This window comes from Palaemon carinicauda, chromosome 27 (assembly GCF_036898095.1).
Source record: "Palaemon carinicauda isolate YSFRI2023 chromosome 27, ASM3689809v2, whole genome shotgun sequence".
In the NCBI taxonomy this organism is placed as follows: Eukaryota; Metazoa; Arthropoda; class Malacostraca; order Decapoda; family Palaemonidae; genus Palaemon; species Palaemon carinicauda.
Window position 1 is genome coordinate 48,923,763 of NC_090751.1, and position 17,500 is coordinate 48,941,262.

Genomic DNA, 17,500 nt, shown 5'->3' on the forward strand with positions numbered 1-17,500 from the left:
ACACCTGACAACACTGAGACTACCCAACAATTCTTCTTCACCCAAGGGGTTACTGCACTGCCATTGCTCAGTAGCCACATTCCTCTAGGTAAGAGTAGAAGAGACTCTTTAGCTATGGTAAACAGCTCTTCTAGGTGAAGGACACTCCAAAATCAAACCATTGTTCTCTAGTCTTGGGTAGGGCCATAGCCTCTATACCATGGTCTTCCATCGTCTTGCTTGAGGGTACACTCAGGCACACTATTTTATCTTATTTCTCTTCCTCTTGTTTTACTAAAGTTTTTCTAGTTTATATAGGAGATATTTATTTTGATGTTACTGTTCTTAAAATATTTTATTTTTTCTTGTTTCCTTTCCTGACTGGACTATTTTCCCTGTTGGAGCCCCTGGGCTTATAGTATCCTGCTTTTCCAACTAGGGTTGTAGCATAACAAGTAAAAATAATGATAATATATACAGTACATACTGTATATATATATGTATATATATATATATATATATATATATATATATATATATATATATATATATAAATATAAATATATTAAATATATATATATATATATATATATATATATAAATATATATATATATATATATATATATATACTGTATATATTATATATATATATATATATATATATATATATATATATATATATATATATATATATATATATACATACATACATACTAGCAGGGTTACCCGTCGTTGACCGGGTACATATGCCCTTGGATTTTTAATGTGGGCATAAATCCCCCCTCTTTCACAAATTTTGCTCTGAATGAAGTCATCTGGAAACCAATATTGTTTAGTAGCATGTTTTCAAGAAAATGTTTTGAATGGAGGGATGTTCCATTGAGAAGTTTTTTCAGATATTCAGGAGGTTCAACTAACAAAGGCAGTCTAATTTTCCTTCTGCAACACAGTCCAGAAAGTTCATTCTTCCATTTCTGAGCATCACAGTGATTACATTGTTGTGACATTAAGCCAATTTCTACTATGTCTTCTGTTTCTTAAGGGTATCTTGGATTATATGCGAAGGCACAAGGATGCCATTGTACAGCATTAAAAGTATGTGCCCTTGCTTTTGCATGCATGACTCAATCAATATAGCAACTATTCTCTGCTCCTTTCGATGTTTCCTGGTTTTGATGAACAAGCATTTTTGTTTTTGGTCATCCTGAAGTCGAGTCATTCTTTGATTTCTTGATTCCTGATTTCCTATAGCTGCTATTCTTTGTTGATTATTTTCAAGGCGAGAATTTCTTTGGTCTTTATCCTGTGCTTCATGTCTAGTTGCCATTCTGTTTGCATTAGTGTTCCCTCTTGAATTCATCTGCTCTTTGACTTCTGCATCATGTCTAGCTGCCATTCTGCTTGCATTAGTGTTCCTTCTTAAATTCATCTGATTTTGTCTTCTGCTTCACGTCTGGCTGACTTTCCGTTTGCATTGGTGTTCCTTCTTAAACGCCTCTGCTCTTTATTTTCGGCTTCACGTCTAGCTGCCATTCTGCTTGTATTAGTGTTCCTTCTCAAATTCACCTGCTCTTCATCTTCTGCCTCATATCTAGCTGCCATTCTGCTTGCATTAGTGTTCCTTCTTAAATTCATCTGCTCTTTATTATCTTCTTTATGAATACCTGCCATTCTACTTGCATGAGTTTTTCTTTGTTCTTCATACTGTGTCTCGCATCTAGCTGCCATTTGTCTTGCATTCATTTCCTTCCGTAAATTCTTCTGCTCTTCTGTTTCCTGCAATTTATTTTTGCTAAATTTGCTTTATCCGGCTTACCGAATGAGAACCTCTTTTTGGGTGGCTTTATTTTTAGAAAACTGAAAACAAAGGACCCAATAACTCCCTAGAAGTAGTACCTCAACGGTTTGCTGAGGCCCATGTCAACCTACTGTACTACCTATTAATTACTATTTTCTAAAAAGCATACATAATGAAAATTATCATAAGCTGAAATAGGTGCAGGTAGATGTTTTTAAAGAAAGTAAAAATTTAAATCACAAACTTCAAATGCTGTATATCTATTTTCTTTTTTATATCAAGTTGTAGAAAATATTCATCAGAAATGATGTAAGAAAACAGAGTAATATTTACGCTGATCTCATCATAATCTGGATGGTTGGTGAAAGTGGATATATCAAAGCGTTGAACATTGGGGTCAGAGTCAGGATTTTTACTATTATGTGCACCCAAGTAGACCACAGCATCTGTTGCCCTGTAGAGATATATTTTCACTCAACTATTGAAACAATAATTAAAAATGTTTGAACTTAGTACAAGTAGAGAAATCCGATCGAAAATGAACATGAAAAATTCTAATAAACACCATATTCTTAATACATAATTTTGTAAACAATTTCCTGTTTAATTTTTTTTCATAGGGCTGTTTTTAATCAATTGTTCAGAAGGTAAACTAAGAAGTTAAGAGTGTCTTAATTAAATACAATTAATTTACATTGTCTTATTGTAGGCACATTATTTGTATTTCATAAAGATACTGTGATACTTTTTCTCAGACAACATGTTTTTCAACAATACTCAAGTGAATAACAATCATATTTCCAACTAAAATAAGATAGATGCCAGACATAGTTTAAGGGTTTGAAAATAAATCAAAATAGAATAAACTGATTTTATAAAATACAAATCTTGAATATGATTTGAAACTGTTTGCACACATTCTAAAATGTTGTGAGCATGTTTAAGAATAATGTCAGATCACAAAATTGTGTTTGTAAACTCAAAAATGTGACTGCAAATAGGCTAAACATAATATGATGTTAGTCAAAAAAATACTGTAGAACTTGCACATAAAATAGAAATTCAGTACACTGTACTTTGGTCAGTGTTAGGCCATCAAAACTAAGAAATAAATCCATCTGCTCTACTATTCTCTCTATTCTCCACAGACTTTTTAATCCTTCTAAGACTATCATCTGTGGCTCTACTTAATTGCAGACAATATTCCATACAGCAAGAAAAGGTTGATTGCGGGAGTGGCAGGTGGGAGGGCACCTGCTTTTGAATGGATTTCCCCACTTATGCCATATCTCCACAAATCACCAGTTTGCCTTCTTTCTCCAACTACGCACCACATTCATAACCTATGTCTCTGTTTCTGTATATTATATATATTGTTGTATATTCTAACTTTTGTTTAACACCACCATTGAGGTAAAGTTCATGGCATATTTTCTGTATAAAGGTTTCCCCAAATCCTAATAGCGTCAAATGAGTGGGGACCTTCCCATGCACATATGCCAAACAGTGCCAATACACACACTGACATGTGCACATACGGACACACTCACGATGGACAATTCCCATGCTTAAAGCTCGCCATATCACTACCTTCACAGCCAAGCTAAGGCAGTTATCTGCAACATGAAAAGGTACTTCTTGAGAGGGAGAGGGAGAGGGAGAGGGAGAGGGAGAGAGAGAGAGAGAGAGAGAGAGAGAGAGAGAGAGAGAGAGAGAGAGAGAGAGAGAGAGAGAGAGAGAGAGAGAGGGGGGGGGAGAATTTTGGTACTACTAATTTATTTAGAAACAGAGAGAAAGAAAGAGAGGGCTTGGATAGCAGGCCAGTGATTTGTGGAGACATGACATCAGTGGGGGAATCTATCTAACACCAAGTGCCTTCCCTTCTTAGTAATTTTTTGCTATTTTGAGTATGACAAAAAAAAAACTAATTTTTCTTTTTACTATCTCTGATCCTTTGATAGACATGGATCTCTACATTTCTCTGACAAATAAGTAACCATACAAATCTGTACCAACAGAAACTCGCATTAACTATAAGATTCACATTTAGCGGGAAGACTTCCACAAACATAGCCTTATTGGTCAAGATATTTATCAACAGTGTCTAGTTTGAATTTTTTCCCTCAAGATGCCCGAGTTTTATATGCTCATACTACAACTCTTGGCCACCAGCCATTAAACAGAATTTTTTTGCTAGAAACAATACAGCATATATATATATATATTTTTTTTAAGTGGTAAATGTAAATTCAATCACTTCCAGACCTTCTCTTAATTAGTGCAAGATGGTCACAGAAATACTTCCAAGTAATGAGGTTGGGTTTCTTATACAGTACTGTATTCCTTTAGGATACCTTGTGAAAGGTATGTGAAGAGGAATTTCAACTATTTGCAACTCGTTAGCCATCTAAAATCACTTCCTGGCTAGTACAGTGGTAACGTGTTTGCCTAGCATTTCGCGTGGCAAGAGATCGATCCCCGCCCAGGAACGTGAGTTTAAGCTGTTTAATGGGGAGGCTACTGCTGTGGTAGGGCACCACAGTGGGGGATTGGGCTTGCCCGGCTGCTGTTCTGGTGAGCATCTATTCTGATGGAACCGGAACTGAAACCAGTCACCTTTAACCTTTTTAGTCATCTTTTAAATGGTGAATACCCCGTGAGTTAAGTTTACCTTTCTGAGTATATTCTGAATGAATAACTTTAATCTATAAGGTCTCCAATAACTTTTGACCATGGTTGTTCTCCCAAAAGCTAAAAGTTTGATAAATTAAAAAAAATTACAGTGAAACATGGCACTATTTCTTTAAAAATGTTTTCTATGAACATCTTATCCAAAATATTCCAAGAAAATTCTATCAAAACAAGAATAATTCACTATGAAGTAAAGGTAAAATTACATGCACGGCACATCCACAGGACCATGGAACTATCTATTACATTCTGTGAGGATTATGTGCATGTAGGTGGAAAGGGGCTTAATGCAAGGGGTCACTTGAATAGTATAAAAAAACCACCACCCTACATGAGACTATTTCATTCATAATTAAATTCTTCCATGACAAAGCTTTAGAAGCTCTGCTTAATCACATTTGTGGATGACTGAATATGATTTAAAACTATTACCTACGCTCTTCAGAAATCATATAAAAATATGATATGGCACTTCTATTTTGTAACTTTGGAAAATGTTTGCCTGCATTTTAAATATTACTTTCCTCCAAAATCTAACGCAAAAAAGCAAGTAATTTTAAAAAATATATAATTCACTCTATCTTTCAATGATGAATGATGTTTCTCAATGATTAAAAAAAACAAGCAAAAATGATTAAAAGGTGTTTGTTATGACTTCTCAACACACGCAATAATTTAAGTACTCAAGTAGCCAATGGTAAACATTTGAAAATCAATTTAATTGTAGAATTATTATGACCATGGTGCATGAAATTACATTTCAGCAAAATACAAATCAATTTTAGACATATTTCTTTGGTACTTACCCAGTTATCACAAAACAATGAGAAGCTGTGACCACCCAGTCCTTTTTAATCAGTGAACCTCCACATACACTTCCTCCAACTTTGACAAGAGCTATAAAAGGATATTCTCCTGGGGTAGCTTCACTCCCTCCTACAATACGGGGTACTGATATATCAGCATTGCCACAATTACCTAGAAGAGGAAAAATGAACAACTGAATAAGAAATGATAAGCTAAAGGTTATTGTAAGAGACTCGCTTAAACACCCAATGAAAAGAATGGAATGTATGGATTTCGGACCATATGGCCATTTAGCACCGATGTGCAAAAGGATAAAATGAATGTTTTATAAAAAAAAAAATTACAATAAGACTTAACCAGACGATCGCATACTCATGCATTAAAATTGTGCAAATCCTTCATACATTTTTATATTAAAAATATAAAGAAATTCACAATCAACACATGAATCACTTTTCATAAGAAACAGAAAAAACTGTACAGTACTAATAATATAAAGATGTTCTGTGACCTTTTTATTTGACTCAAATAGAAATAACACATGCAACTTTATTTACAATATACAGGGTTTTGGCTTTTGTTCGAATCATGTTGGTATTGAGAATAACCTTCTTTTCCCAACAGTCCGATATCCATATTGATAATACATTCTCCATTTGCACAATCGTCTTATTACGAGGAGTTACAACGCGCTCAATGTCCTTGGAGAACGTTATTGAGGCAGTTTTATGTATTTTCATTTCATCTTTTTTTATGTAGCGAACCGTCGATTCATTCACTCCGTAAATGTGGGCAACAGACGCATAGCTACTGCCTGCCTTAAGCATGTCCAATAATTTTACTTTCTCATTCCCTGTCATAATTTTTTCTTCTTCTTGGGTTCACTAGAGGATGTAGAGGGTAGAGGACGTTTAGGAGCCATTTTCAAGGGCGTCACAAGCACTATTTTACACTAAAAAGCACAAGAAAAAAGCTAAAAGTTCCACGCGGCAAGACTAAGCAATACAAGCGAAGCGAGAGAAAACAATGAATGCGGTCTCCCCTCGCGGGGCGCACGGCAGGGAGAGATGCTGGGTAAAGCGTCTCGGCAGCTTGGCCAATCAGCTTGCGAGATTCTGGAGCCGAGATGGCCAGCGAATCAGAGAGGTGGATTCTGAGTTGCGCGCCATCTCCGTGTTGATACCGGATGTTCTACTGTACTCTGCCTTTTGCTGGCGCCCGCGTAACTCTCGCACCATTTTTTCTGAATTTTTATGAATATTTTTAAGAATCCGCGATGCACTGAGACCGCGAAACTTGAGCCGCGAAATGTCGAGGGATTACTGTATACTACTGTATACTTATATTCAGTAGTCTGCCGGCAGTTACTGTCGGCATATTTTGGCCTAAGAGAATTCTACAATTTGCCACACCAACCACATAATAAAATGAGGGTTAAAGGGAGTTTAAATCCTCAATAGGGGTGATATGATATCAAAACGATCATCTTGGCAATTTAGGGACAAGTAGTTGGTTAGAGACGCTTACCTTAGGGAGAAGGAGGATATAATGATCTAGGCTACAATCTTTACCGGGCCTCTAATACACAAATTTCAGGTGTCTTAAAGTGTCTTGCTAACAAATCCAGAGAAGACTTCTTAAAAGTACTAAAATCCATATAAAAAACATACAAAAAAAAAAATCTGACATTTGGAACAGAGGAGTACACGTTCCATTTTGATTTTTAGAGAGAAGCAGCAGACAAATATTCGCAGCATGTTGTTATTAGACACTGGTCTCATCATTTTACTATTATCATTACTTGCTAAGCTACAACCCTAGTTGGAAATGCAGGATGCTATATGCCCAAAAGCTCCAACAGGAAAAATAGCCTAGTGAGGAAAGGAAACAAAGAAAAATAAAATATTTTAAGAAGTGTAACATTAAAATATCTCCTATATAAACTATAAAAACCTAACAAAACAAGAGGAAAAGAAATGAGATAGAACAGTGTGCCCGAGTGTATCCTCAAGCAAAAGAACTCTAACCTAAGACAATGGAAGACCATGGTACAGAGGCTATGGCACTACCCAAGACTAGGAAACAATGGTTTGATTCTGGAGTGTCCTTCTCCTAGAAGATCTGCTTACCAAAGCTAAAGAGTCTTCTACCCTAACCAAGAGGAAAGTGGCCCTGAACAATTACAATGCAGTAACCCCCTGGGTGAAGAAGAATTGTTTGGTAATCTCAGTGTCGTCAGATGTATGAGGACAGAAGAGAATATGTAAAGAATGGGCCAGACTATTCAGTGTGTGTGTAGGCAAAGGGAAAATAGACCATGGCCATTCAAAGGACCCCATCACTCTCTATCGGTAGAATCTGAATGGGTGGCTGGTGTCAGGCCAACTTAGAGGCAATAGTGTATTGGAAGGAAAGAAAACAGAAAAATTTCATAATTTCAAGGGATAACGTCGATATTCCCGGCTTCTGCTACAAAAGCAATATGAACATCCGTAGAACATACAAATAATATAAATGTTGAAAGCTTGCAAAGCATAACTAATCCCATTATGATCCATCACAAACTTACAAATTCATCAACTTTAGTTTTCTGTACTTACTGCAAAATGGTCTTGAGGATGAGGGAGGAGGTGGAGCCCCGCCTCCACCTGGTGTTGGAGGCGCAGGAGCTTCTGATGCTGAAAATGGGGATAGATCCATTTCAGTAGTAATTAACTTTGCATAGAAACACTTAACACATTATCAATATCTATGAATAAATAACATACATTCAAATATAAGCACAACAGAACATTGAAATACAGGTTAAAAATATACCAGGAAATCTTGTATCAGTTCAGAAAGATTCATTGTAATATTTCCCTGTTTTCAAACTTACTTGTAGCACCAACGAAACACAGAAAACCTCCAGAACACTTTTTCTTCAGAGGCGAGCGTTTGTGCATCAACTTTGCAGAATTACCCACGGTGTTGATGTCTGGTTTCTCGTCATCCCAACAGTAAGTTTTTTTCTTACGGCTGTGGAGATTAACAGTAATATGTGTTGTTTTTAATCTACAGTATAATGAATTAATAAGTTATAAAACTGTACAAAATACACATGATAGAGAATTTATTCATTCTATCCTTAATCCATTCTGTGGAAATTTTTTCAATGCTTATTCTAGTTATCCCTTCTCTTCATTTCTATTTAACTATTTCTTATTCCCTGTATTTTACGCTTCCAATTTCAACAAACTTATGTTTCCTTGCGTTCCCTCCACTCTATACCCTCAATATTCATTTATGCTTTACCTTCTCTTTTGATTATCTTATTTCAGAGTCTTGAGCCCACTAAAAGTTTGTTTTTTAGCAAAGCAACTTATCGGTATCTTTTACAAATCCGCCTAATTGAGTTCTGAGTTTAGCCTTACTTGTATTGTATCTACGTAACATTAATTTGAGTAATTTATTAATTTTAACAGTATAATCCCTTACATCTCTGGCCTTATTTAATAGTCTGTTTAACTAGGATTATTGACTGAGACATATGCCACTAAACACCACTTAATCCCTTTGTATGTGCTGTATCTAATCTCATACGCAAGACCGTATGATTTCTGTATTTACTTTTCCCATGGAGCTGCAAGAATTCTCATTAAATTTACATAAGAACCTTTTTACACACAAGCACCATTGCATATTAAAAGAGCAGCTAAAACCTTTGGATGGGCAGTCCTGTATCTTTACAACAATGTTTGTGTGATTTTTAGCTTACCATGATCTACAAACACAGCCTTCGAGTGCGTATGTATCTACGTTATACCTATCTGGGATAGTGAGAAATAGTTGTTTTCAACTACAACTTAGAACCCAGGACCACAATGGTGGTCTCAAAACATCAGTCCTACTCTACACACAAACATAAGACTATCAAGATGTACATTTTATTTAGCACCATTACTCTTCAACTTCTAAACTAAGATCCATAGTATGGTTTCCTAATTACTTGAATTACAGAACTATCATTGTCCATTAATTAACACATTTAATTCCATACATAGCATCCTATAATGCTTGTTACAAGCAATCAACATGATCATGGCCATAAACACATGGTATTGCTGAACATCCTTCACAAAATGATAATCTTTAACCACATCTGTATCTTGGACCCCAGAATCACCGCCCTGGGTAATGCGAGTATCTACTACCATTCTGGTACAAACGTGGCCGACCCTGTTATGTAATCTACATGATTGTGCACATTTAGTTATGAAAATTATGTCTTTATTCTACCTGGCTTAAATTATTTGTGGCATGTCTCAGAGGTCTCTTGTATTTGTGTACTCTAACATTTACACCATTCTTTAATTAAACTTAACCCTTGTTTGTAAGAAACATGGGTTTACATTATTTGATGAGAACATTGTGTTCCTGATTCAATCACTATATTATCTAAATATTCCATTGTATATTTGCTTACAGTATGAGTTAGTTATTGCTTCCTATTTCCATTTAGTTGGTTTGTTTCATGTAAGTGTTCATATAATGCAAGCCTAAAGCCCTTGCTTTGATTGTATTAATTTTCATTATATGAGATAGTCTTGTTTTAATTTCTTTGTGTGAGATCAAATTTATGATAAAAATTAACTTATGACCTTGTGCTTCTTATAATAATGTGAAGATCTGACTTGGACGAGATTTATATATTTGTAAAAAGTAAAGTTATTAGTGTAAATCCCTTATTTAAATGTTCTAGAGTATCACCTCCTGGTAACCCTTAATTCTTACATTACTGCTACCCCCCCCCCCCCTTCCATTACACATTTTGCATCACTTTGTAAATGTATTTTGTCCAAGCACACTTGATTGGGATTTACTTTCCTTCGTTCATAGCAGTATCTTAACATATTGGTTTTGACAGACAAGATATAGTGAAATATTTGGACTTTAATGTGTGTATGGCTTAAAAACCATCTTCATAACGATTTTCTGATCAGAGAGGCGTGAGTGTGTTAGCCCTTTATCATCAAGGCTTGGGTCAAGACGTAAGAGTGGGGAGGCTTTCCTGGATTACTTCCCACACATTCAAACCTAATATATATAATCTCTGGTATTCATTGACAATGTTCCTGGAGCACTTTCTAAAAAAAAAAAATAGTACCTGACTCCTTTAAAAATTTGAATTGCAATTGCTGGTCACATAGGTGTTTACAGTCATTCAAACTGATCCTTTGTAGTGAAATGAATCCAAGAACTTATGAGCAGGCAACTTTAAAATAATTCCTAAATAATGTTCAAACAAATACATTCACAATCACATCACCGAATTCATTATCTGCAATATACATATCATCATCTCCTCCAACCCCTATTGTCGCAAAGGGGCTTTTATTTCAATACTTCTCCATTCATCAACTCCTACTTGCGCTTCATAGTCCTCAGCCATGAAGGCCTGGGTCTTCCAACTCTTCTAGTGCCTTGTGGAGCCCAGCTGAACGTTTGGTGAACTAATCTCTCTTGTAGAGTGTGACGAGCATGTCCAAACCATCTCCGTTTACTCCTCATCATGATATCATCCACATATGGCACACGAGTAATCTCTTATAGTTTCTTTTTTAATCCTGTCCTGCCATTAAACTCCCAATATCCTTTTGAGGGCTTTGTTCTCAAATCTATTGAAGATTATTTCATTGTCTTACCATGTCTCATGTCCATATAGCAACACTGATCTCACTAAACTGATATATAGTCTGATTTTTATATGTTATTTCAGACTATTTGATTTCCAAATTTTACTGAACCTAGCCATTGTCTGATTTGATTTTGTCAATCTTTCACTAAACTCTAATTCTAAAGACCCTGTACTGGAGATCATAGTTCCTACATGCTTAAATGCTTTTACCTCAATTCTTTCTCCTTCCAATGATACTTCATCTTCAATTGCATACTACATGTCCATATAGCAACATTGATCTCACTAAACTGATGAATAGTCTGATGTTTATATATATATAATTTTAGGCGATTTGATTTCTAAATTTTACTGAACCTAGCCATTGTCCGGTTTGATTTTTTCAATCTCTCACTAAACTTTAATTCTAAAGACACTGTATTGGAGATCATAGTTCCTAAATGCTTAAATGATTCTACAGTATCTCAATTCTTTTTCCTTCAGATGATACTTCATCTAACATTACATACTATGTTCTCATCATCTCTGTCTTTCTTCTATTTATCTTCAGACCAACCTTGTGTGATATTTCATGTATTCTGGTAAGCAAGTATTGCAAATCCTGTGGTGTTTTGCTAACAAACACAGCATCATCAGCTTACTCTAGGTCTGCTAACTTACTATCACCAATCCAATCCAATTCTTCTCCACCATCTCTGATGTTCTATGCATTACAAAATCCATGAGGAGAATAAACAACATACGTGACAACACATTCCCTTGGAGTACTCCACTGCTCATTGGAAATTCATTTAATAAGACTCCATTACCGTTAACTTTACACTTGCTATGCTCATAAACAGACAATCAAATTCAAATATTAAAGAGAAATTCTATAATAACGCAGGACGGTTCACAAAATAGGTGACAACACATTCCCTTGGAGTACTCCACTGCTCATTGGAAATTCACTTAATAAGACTCCATTACCGTTAACTTTGCATTTGCTATGCTCATGAAGACTTAATCAAATTCACATATTGAAGAGGAATTCTATAATAACGCCGGATGGTTAAAAAAATTGGCCGGTGCACATTAGCAAATGCTCTTTCATAGTCCACAAATGCCATCAAAAGTGAATAGCTATTTTCTACACATTGCTGCACAACATGTCTCAAAATGAAAATTTGGTCTGTAAAGCTTCTACTTTTTCAAAATCCTGTTTGTTCATCTCTCAGCTTTTCATCAATCTTCCCCTCTAGTCTCTTTAGAATAAGCATATATATTTTCATAACTGACCTAAGTGTTATGCCTGTAACTATTGCAATCAGTCAGGTCTTTTATTCTTTTTTTTTTCCACCAACAGTCCTACCTCCCATTCATCAAGTTTTGCCTTTTCATGCCACATTCGACAAAATAATCTTATAAGCATTCTGGGAGTCACTTCATTTTCAGCCAGTACCATCTCAGCAGTTATTCTATCGTATCCAGGGGCTTTCCATCTCTTGAGTGTTTTAATGATAGATTCAACTTCAAATACACTGAATGATATATGTTCTTAATATCACAACATTCTACATTAATTGTCTGCTCTTCATCTCAAAGTCTCTCAGACAGCAAATCGATTCCTACATTCAATCGCAAATGTTTCTGTGTTGTTCTTCTAAAGGCTGAGTTGTATCAAAGATATATAATCTATCTTCCTTTCTGTTGGGTGCTTTCAGTTTTAATTTCAGTGTGGCAATGAGGAGCTGGCGATCACTACCAATATCTGCACCTCTATAGCTTCTTAAATTTCTCAGAGTCCTCCTCCTCTTTTTATTAATGGCAATTGGATATATTTGATTTTTGTAATTGCCACATGGTGCAGTCCATGTATATTTATGGATGTCCTTTTGCTGAAAAAGAGTACCTCCAATAACAAGATTGTTTGCTGAACAGAAATTTGTGAAATGTGCTCCATTTTCATTTGCAACTTTGCCAAGACCCTCAACACCAACCACATTCTCTATCCTATGATTATTCCTTCCAACTTTAGCACTGATATTGCCAATCACAATTTTCATATCTTTATCTATTACCTTCTGCAGTTCTTCATAGTATTCATCTTTCCTTTCTTCAGGGAAATCTTTTGTTGGTGCATAGCAAACTATATTACTTATATTGCATTGATTTTGATTTGAAGTTTACTAGTAACAATCTACTATTTACAGCTCTCCACTCGGTTAATGCCTTTTCTGCTCTTGGTGTCATCATCATTCCTACTGCTTCTCTTCCAACTCCATCTGTTCTTCCTGAATAGATATATACATTGCCTTGGTCTAAAGTTTCTTACCAATCCCCTTACGTGTTTCACATAGGACCAAGATATCTATACTCAATTTCATAAATTCACTCTCCACTTGCTGTAGCTTTCCAATCTGATTCATGGTTCTAACATTCCAATTACCAATTTTCAAGTTTTCTTCAGTATTTATAAAAAGGGAGATTCCTAGCACTCCACTACACCCGGGACTGGGGGGCCATTCTGCTATCTTCTCTTTTCATTGACAGACTAAATCCATAGAGGATTCAGGGCTAGATGCATCAAAGGATAGCCAGTTCCTTGAGATGTGCAGTGCCTATTTAACTAAGGCAAGTGACCCCTGATGGTCCATACTAATTCTAGTAAGATCAACCATCAGGCATCAGGAGTAAAAGCCAAAGAGACAATTTGTCTATCCTTTTAAACCCAATCCGTCACCCTGCTGCCAGTGACTTCATCGAGATTTAAGGGGGTATTTCCTTCACACCCAAAGCTCTCATTACTCCGCCAGGTTGGTTATCCACTTATACAAGTATAACCATTGGAAAACATGGTTGCTAAGATATACTGCCTAGACATATATATCATACAAGAGATAGAGAAAAATATAACTGATGTGAAAAATCACTAGAGGGTACTGTGATTTTCTGAATGTGCTTACTTGTACAGTATTGCAGAATATAAGTGTTCAAGGTCAAATGTTTACAGAATGCATGTGTTAGAGGTCAAATGCTTACTTGAAAAACTTTTCTCCAGAATATCCTTTAAAGTTTCAAAATTTATATTGCAATTTTCTAAAATTCCATCACTAAGTCTATTAATACTGTAGATTAGACTGAACTACTTATAGCTACATTAATTTGATACAATGATATACAAACCAATACTGTACTTGGGAATCTAACCTAGCATTGTCCTTCAGAATCAACTTCTCTTTTTTGCAATTCTGCAACATATCCCATACTGGGCATATCATTTGCAAAGTGGTTCCCTGAGCACCCTGGAATAAGAGAGCAAAGTCGAGTAAAAATTTTGAATTAAAATTCACTATTATATTTACACTATATAAAGTTTGGTGCTAATGTACTTGGAGAAATCTAAAAGTGAACAATAACAGATATTACAGTATATGAAATCATCATAGTTAACATATGATTTAAAAAAGGGAAAGAAATCTCTACACTGCCCAGGCAGTGTTTGAAAACATTATACGAGGTCAAAAAGCAAAAATTTCAGGTCTAAAATAAATACTCACTGATACACGTGTAAATGCATTGCATAAGAATACTTATTAATCAATGCCATATAAAAATTGTAGTTCAATTAACGAAGCAAAATAGGTAATATCTCGGTCAATTTTCTCTTTGTACAACTCAAAAATATTTTTAAAAGAAGTTTTTATTTCATCAAAATATTTCAACTTTATTTTTCATTGATTTCTGGCAATTTTTATTTCCTTATCAAAGTATGAGAGAGAGAGAGAGAGAGAGAGAGAGAGAGAGAGAGAGAGAGAGAGAGAGAGAGAGAGAGAGAGAGAGAGAGAGAGACTGATTATATGTCTAGTAAAAGTTATGACATTCTTTCCTAATATCTTTAATAAAATCATTTATAATCAACCCCCAACCCTACCTCACTACCACTAGATACTTGAAATAAAAAAGTTCAGTATTTCCATTTTACTTAGGCCTATCACTTATCAAGTAAACTAAACAGTACCTACTAAATACCACGTCTTATCCTTACATTGATATTATTAAGGGTAACTCGGACTACATGAGCATGTTTTTCTTATAACCATCTTGACTATCAATAATTAATAAAAAAAATTCCTAACACTTATACCTTATACATGTTGGCAATAAGGTCCCTTCTTGCATGGTGTTGAAGCTAGGTCTTTGTTGTTGAATAAAAAGAGCTTCCATTATCCGGAGACGTCTGCTGTAAAGGGCACGGCCGATGATGGTTACATTTTTCACTATATGCTCCCTTGTTGTCTTGAAATTATGTTTTTGTAACCATCATCGGCCGTGCCCCTGACAGCAGACGTCTACGGATAATGGAAGCTCTTTTTATTCAACAACAAAGACCTAACCTCAACACCACGCAAGAAGGGACCTTATTGCCAACATGTATAAGGTCCACCACCAACAATAGTCCACGCAATAACAACTACGACAGGACTGATATAGCCGAAGGTCAAAACATGGATTATCTCCTGACAGAACCACACCCTGGCGAGGCAGAGGCCACTACCTACTAGGATTAATGGTCTCCACCCTAGGGCGGTTCTTGACCACTGAAGATTGAATGTCAAAGCAGGACTCTATATATAAGCCATCAAAACAACACCTGCATTTCAGTTTACTCTTGACAATGAGCAGAAAACCTTCTCACTGCTTGAAACCGGTTGAGTCGAAGGATGTGTTAAACTTAACTCCACGTAATTTATAATTTTTTGTACAAAAGTGACCATTACTTTGTGTGCACTAACATTGTGATAGTGTTTTATACTTTGTACATATTATCTGTACTTTTACAATGTGTTGTGATATATTAAAGACAAATTGTGAATGATATGGTCTTCATCACCTTCCTATTGATATGTCCCTTTCCCAGTTACTGGCGGATTGTTCAAATGAAGAGAAAAAGCTAATAAGAACAATTGAAAAAGTTAATTACAAAATTAACACCACTGAGGCAGCAATCACTTTCAATAAAACCTGCTTAAAAGAGGGTCTACTCCAGAAATATAATAATAATACTAATACTACTAATAATAATAATAATAAAGAATAATGACAAAGAATAATGACATACTCATAATGTAAAAGAAAATCAAGATACTTCTTGAGTAGACTTCTGAAAGTGTATTACTGTATTACAAAAATACAAAATTCTTCAGCTTTTGCTGGCTATTACCCTAGTTGTATGTATGTATGTATTAATACATATACATACATATATATATATATATATATATATATATATATATATATATATATATATATATATATATATATATAATGCATATATATACAAAAGAGGGTGTTTACTATCTCTAAAATAATAATAATTAAATATCCTCAAAACGTTGAGTGTGAAAAATGTGGTAGTAATAATTACAGCAAATTCTTATCCTTTTGAGAAGTTTCTGTTTTCTTTTATCTAGCATATTTCCGAACAGGATTGTTCTTCCAAAATTGAACAATATTAAAGTACACTACTGCAATAGACGTCTAGATCACATTCGGATCAAACCTAGGATTATTCAAATGACAGGGCTGGATCCAGGGTTTAATCCCAATGTTAAGTATAAATTAATTTCTAAAGCACAAGTGATTGTGTAACAACAACAACAATAATAATAATAATAATAATAATAATAATAATAATAATAATAATAATAATAATAATAATAATAATAATGGTAAACTTCAGATATCTACCTTAATATTGTAATTACACTTTCTTTTGCCACCATTGTTGTTTGAGAATATGACTGAAAAATGATCTGGATCCAACTCGTAGTTCCCACACTGTCCTGTTACAATTGGTTCTGTAAAAGAAAGTTAGAGACTTCAATGGGAGATATTTTACAGTTAAATAACTTTTCCCACATAATCTATTATATGTCATTCATTATTATAATTTGTTATTTTAATTCGCATATCCTTTGCTGTTGTAATAATTATTCAAGTATTCCAGCAGGATCCCTCTTCTTTATAATTTTCCAGAGCATTCAAAGTTTTTCAAACTGTCTCTTATGATGGAGTTACTCTGAAATCCTGTCCTTGACTTAATTCACAATAGAAAATTTTGAATAGTAAAACCTCTAGCTTTTATGCAAATAATTTCAAATGATTTCATACCATTCCGCTTACCTGTATTCTTTTATATATTTAAACTGTGAATTTATATTTCACAGTTACTTTCTAACATGGTAACCATGAGCTTATAAGCTATTCTACATATAGTAAAATCCAGACTTTTATGACTCATTGATTAAAATATGGCTATTGCTAAAGGCAACCATGCCATAATTTTCTCACATTCTTTGCTTCCTCCTTTACAATCGCCTTTTGTATTCCCCTTCATGTAGGCTAGACTTGAAATTCTAAACGTAGGCTTCTGCACCTTTTTCCTTTCACGTTCTTTTTTTTTTTCATTGTTTATGATATAGTGTTAACATTAAGGTCATTGTTACCCTTGTCATTCTGTTTATTCTTTTACCCTTGTCATTCTGTTTATTCTTTAACTTGATAT

The 17,500-nt window shown here is 34.8% G+C and overlaps 1 protein-coding gene across 2 annotated transcripts in view; it reads right to left on the reverse strand.

Moving 5' to 3' along the window:
- Positions 1-17,500, reverse strand: part of LOC137621191 (uncharacterized) — a 149,016-nt gene that overhangs the window by 24,823 nt on the left and 106,693 nt on the right. For both annotated transcript variants that reach the window (XM_068351603.1, XM_068351604.1), the window contains 6 exons: positions 16,684-16,793; positions 14,143-14,237; positions 8,155-8,294; positions 7,877-7,954; positions 5,276-5,447; positions 2,112-2,232 (listed from right to left, as the gene is read on the reverse strand). In XM_068351603.1, coding sequence (XP_068207704.1) covers positions 2,112-2,232; positions 5,276-5,447; positions 7,877-7,954; positions 8,155-8,294; positions 14,143-14,237; positions 16,684-16,793 — 716 coding nt within the window. The remainder of the gene's footprint in view (positions 1-2,111; positions 2,233-5,275; positions 5,448-7,876; positions 7,955-8,154; positions 8,295-14,142; positions 14,238-16,683; positions 16,794-17,500) is intronic.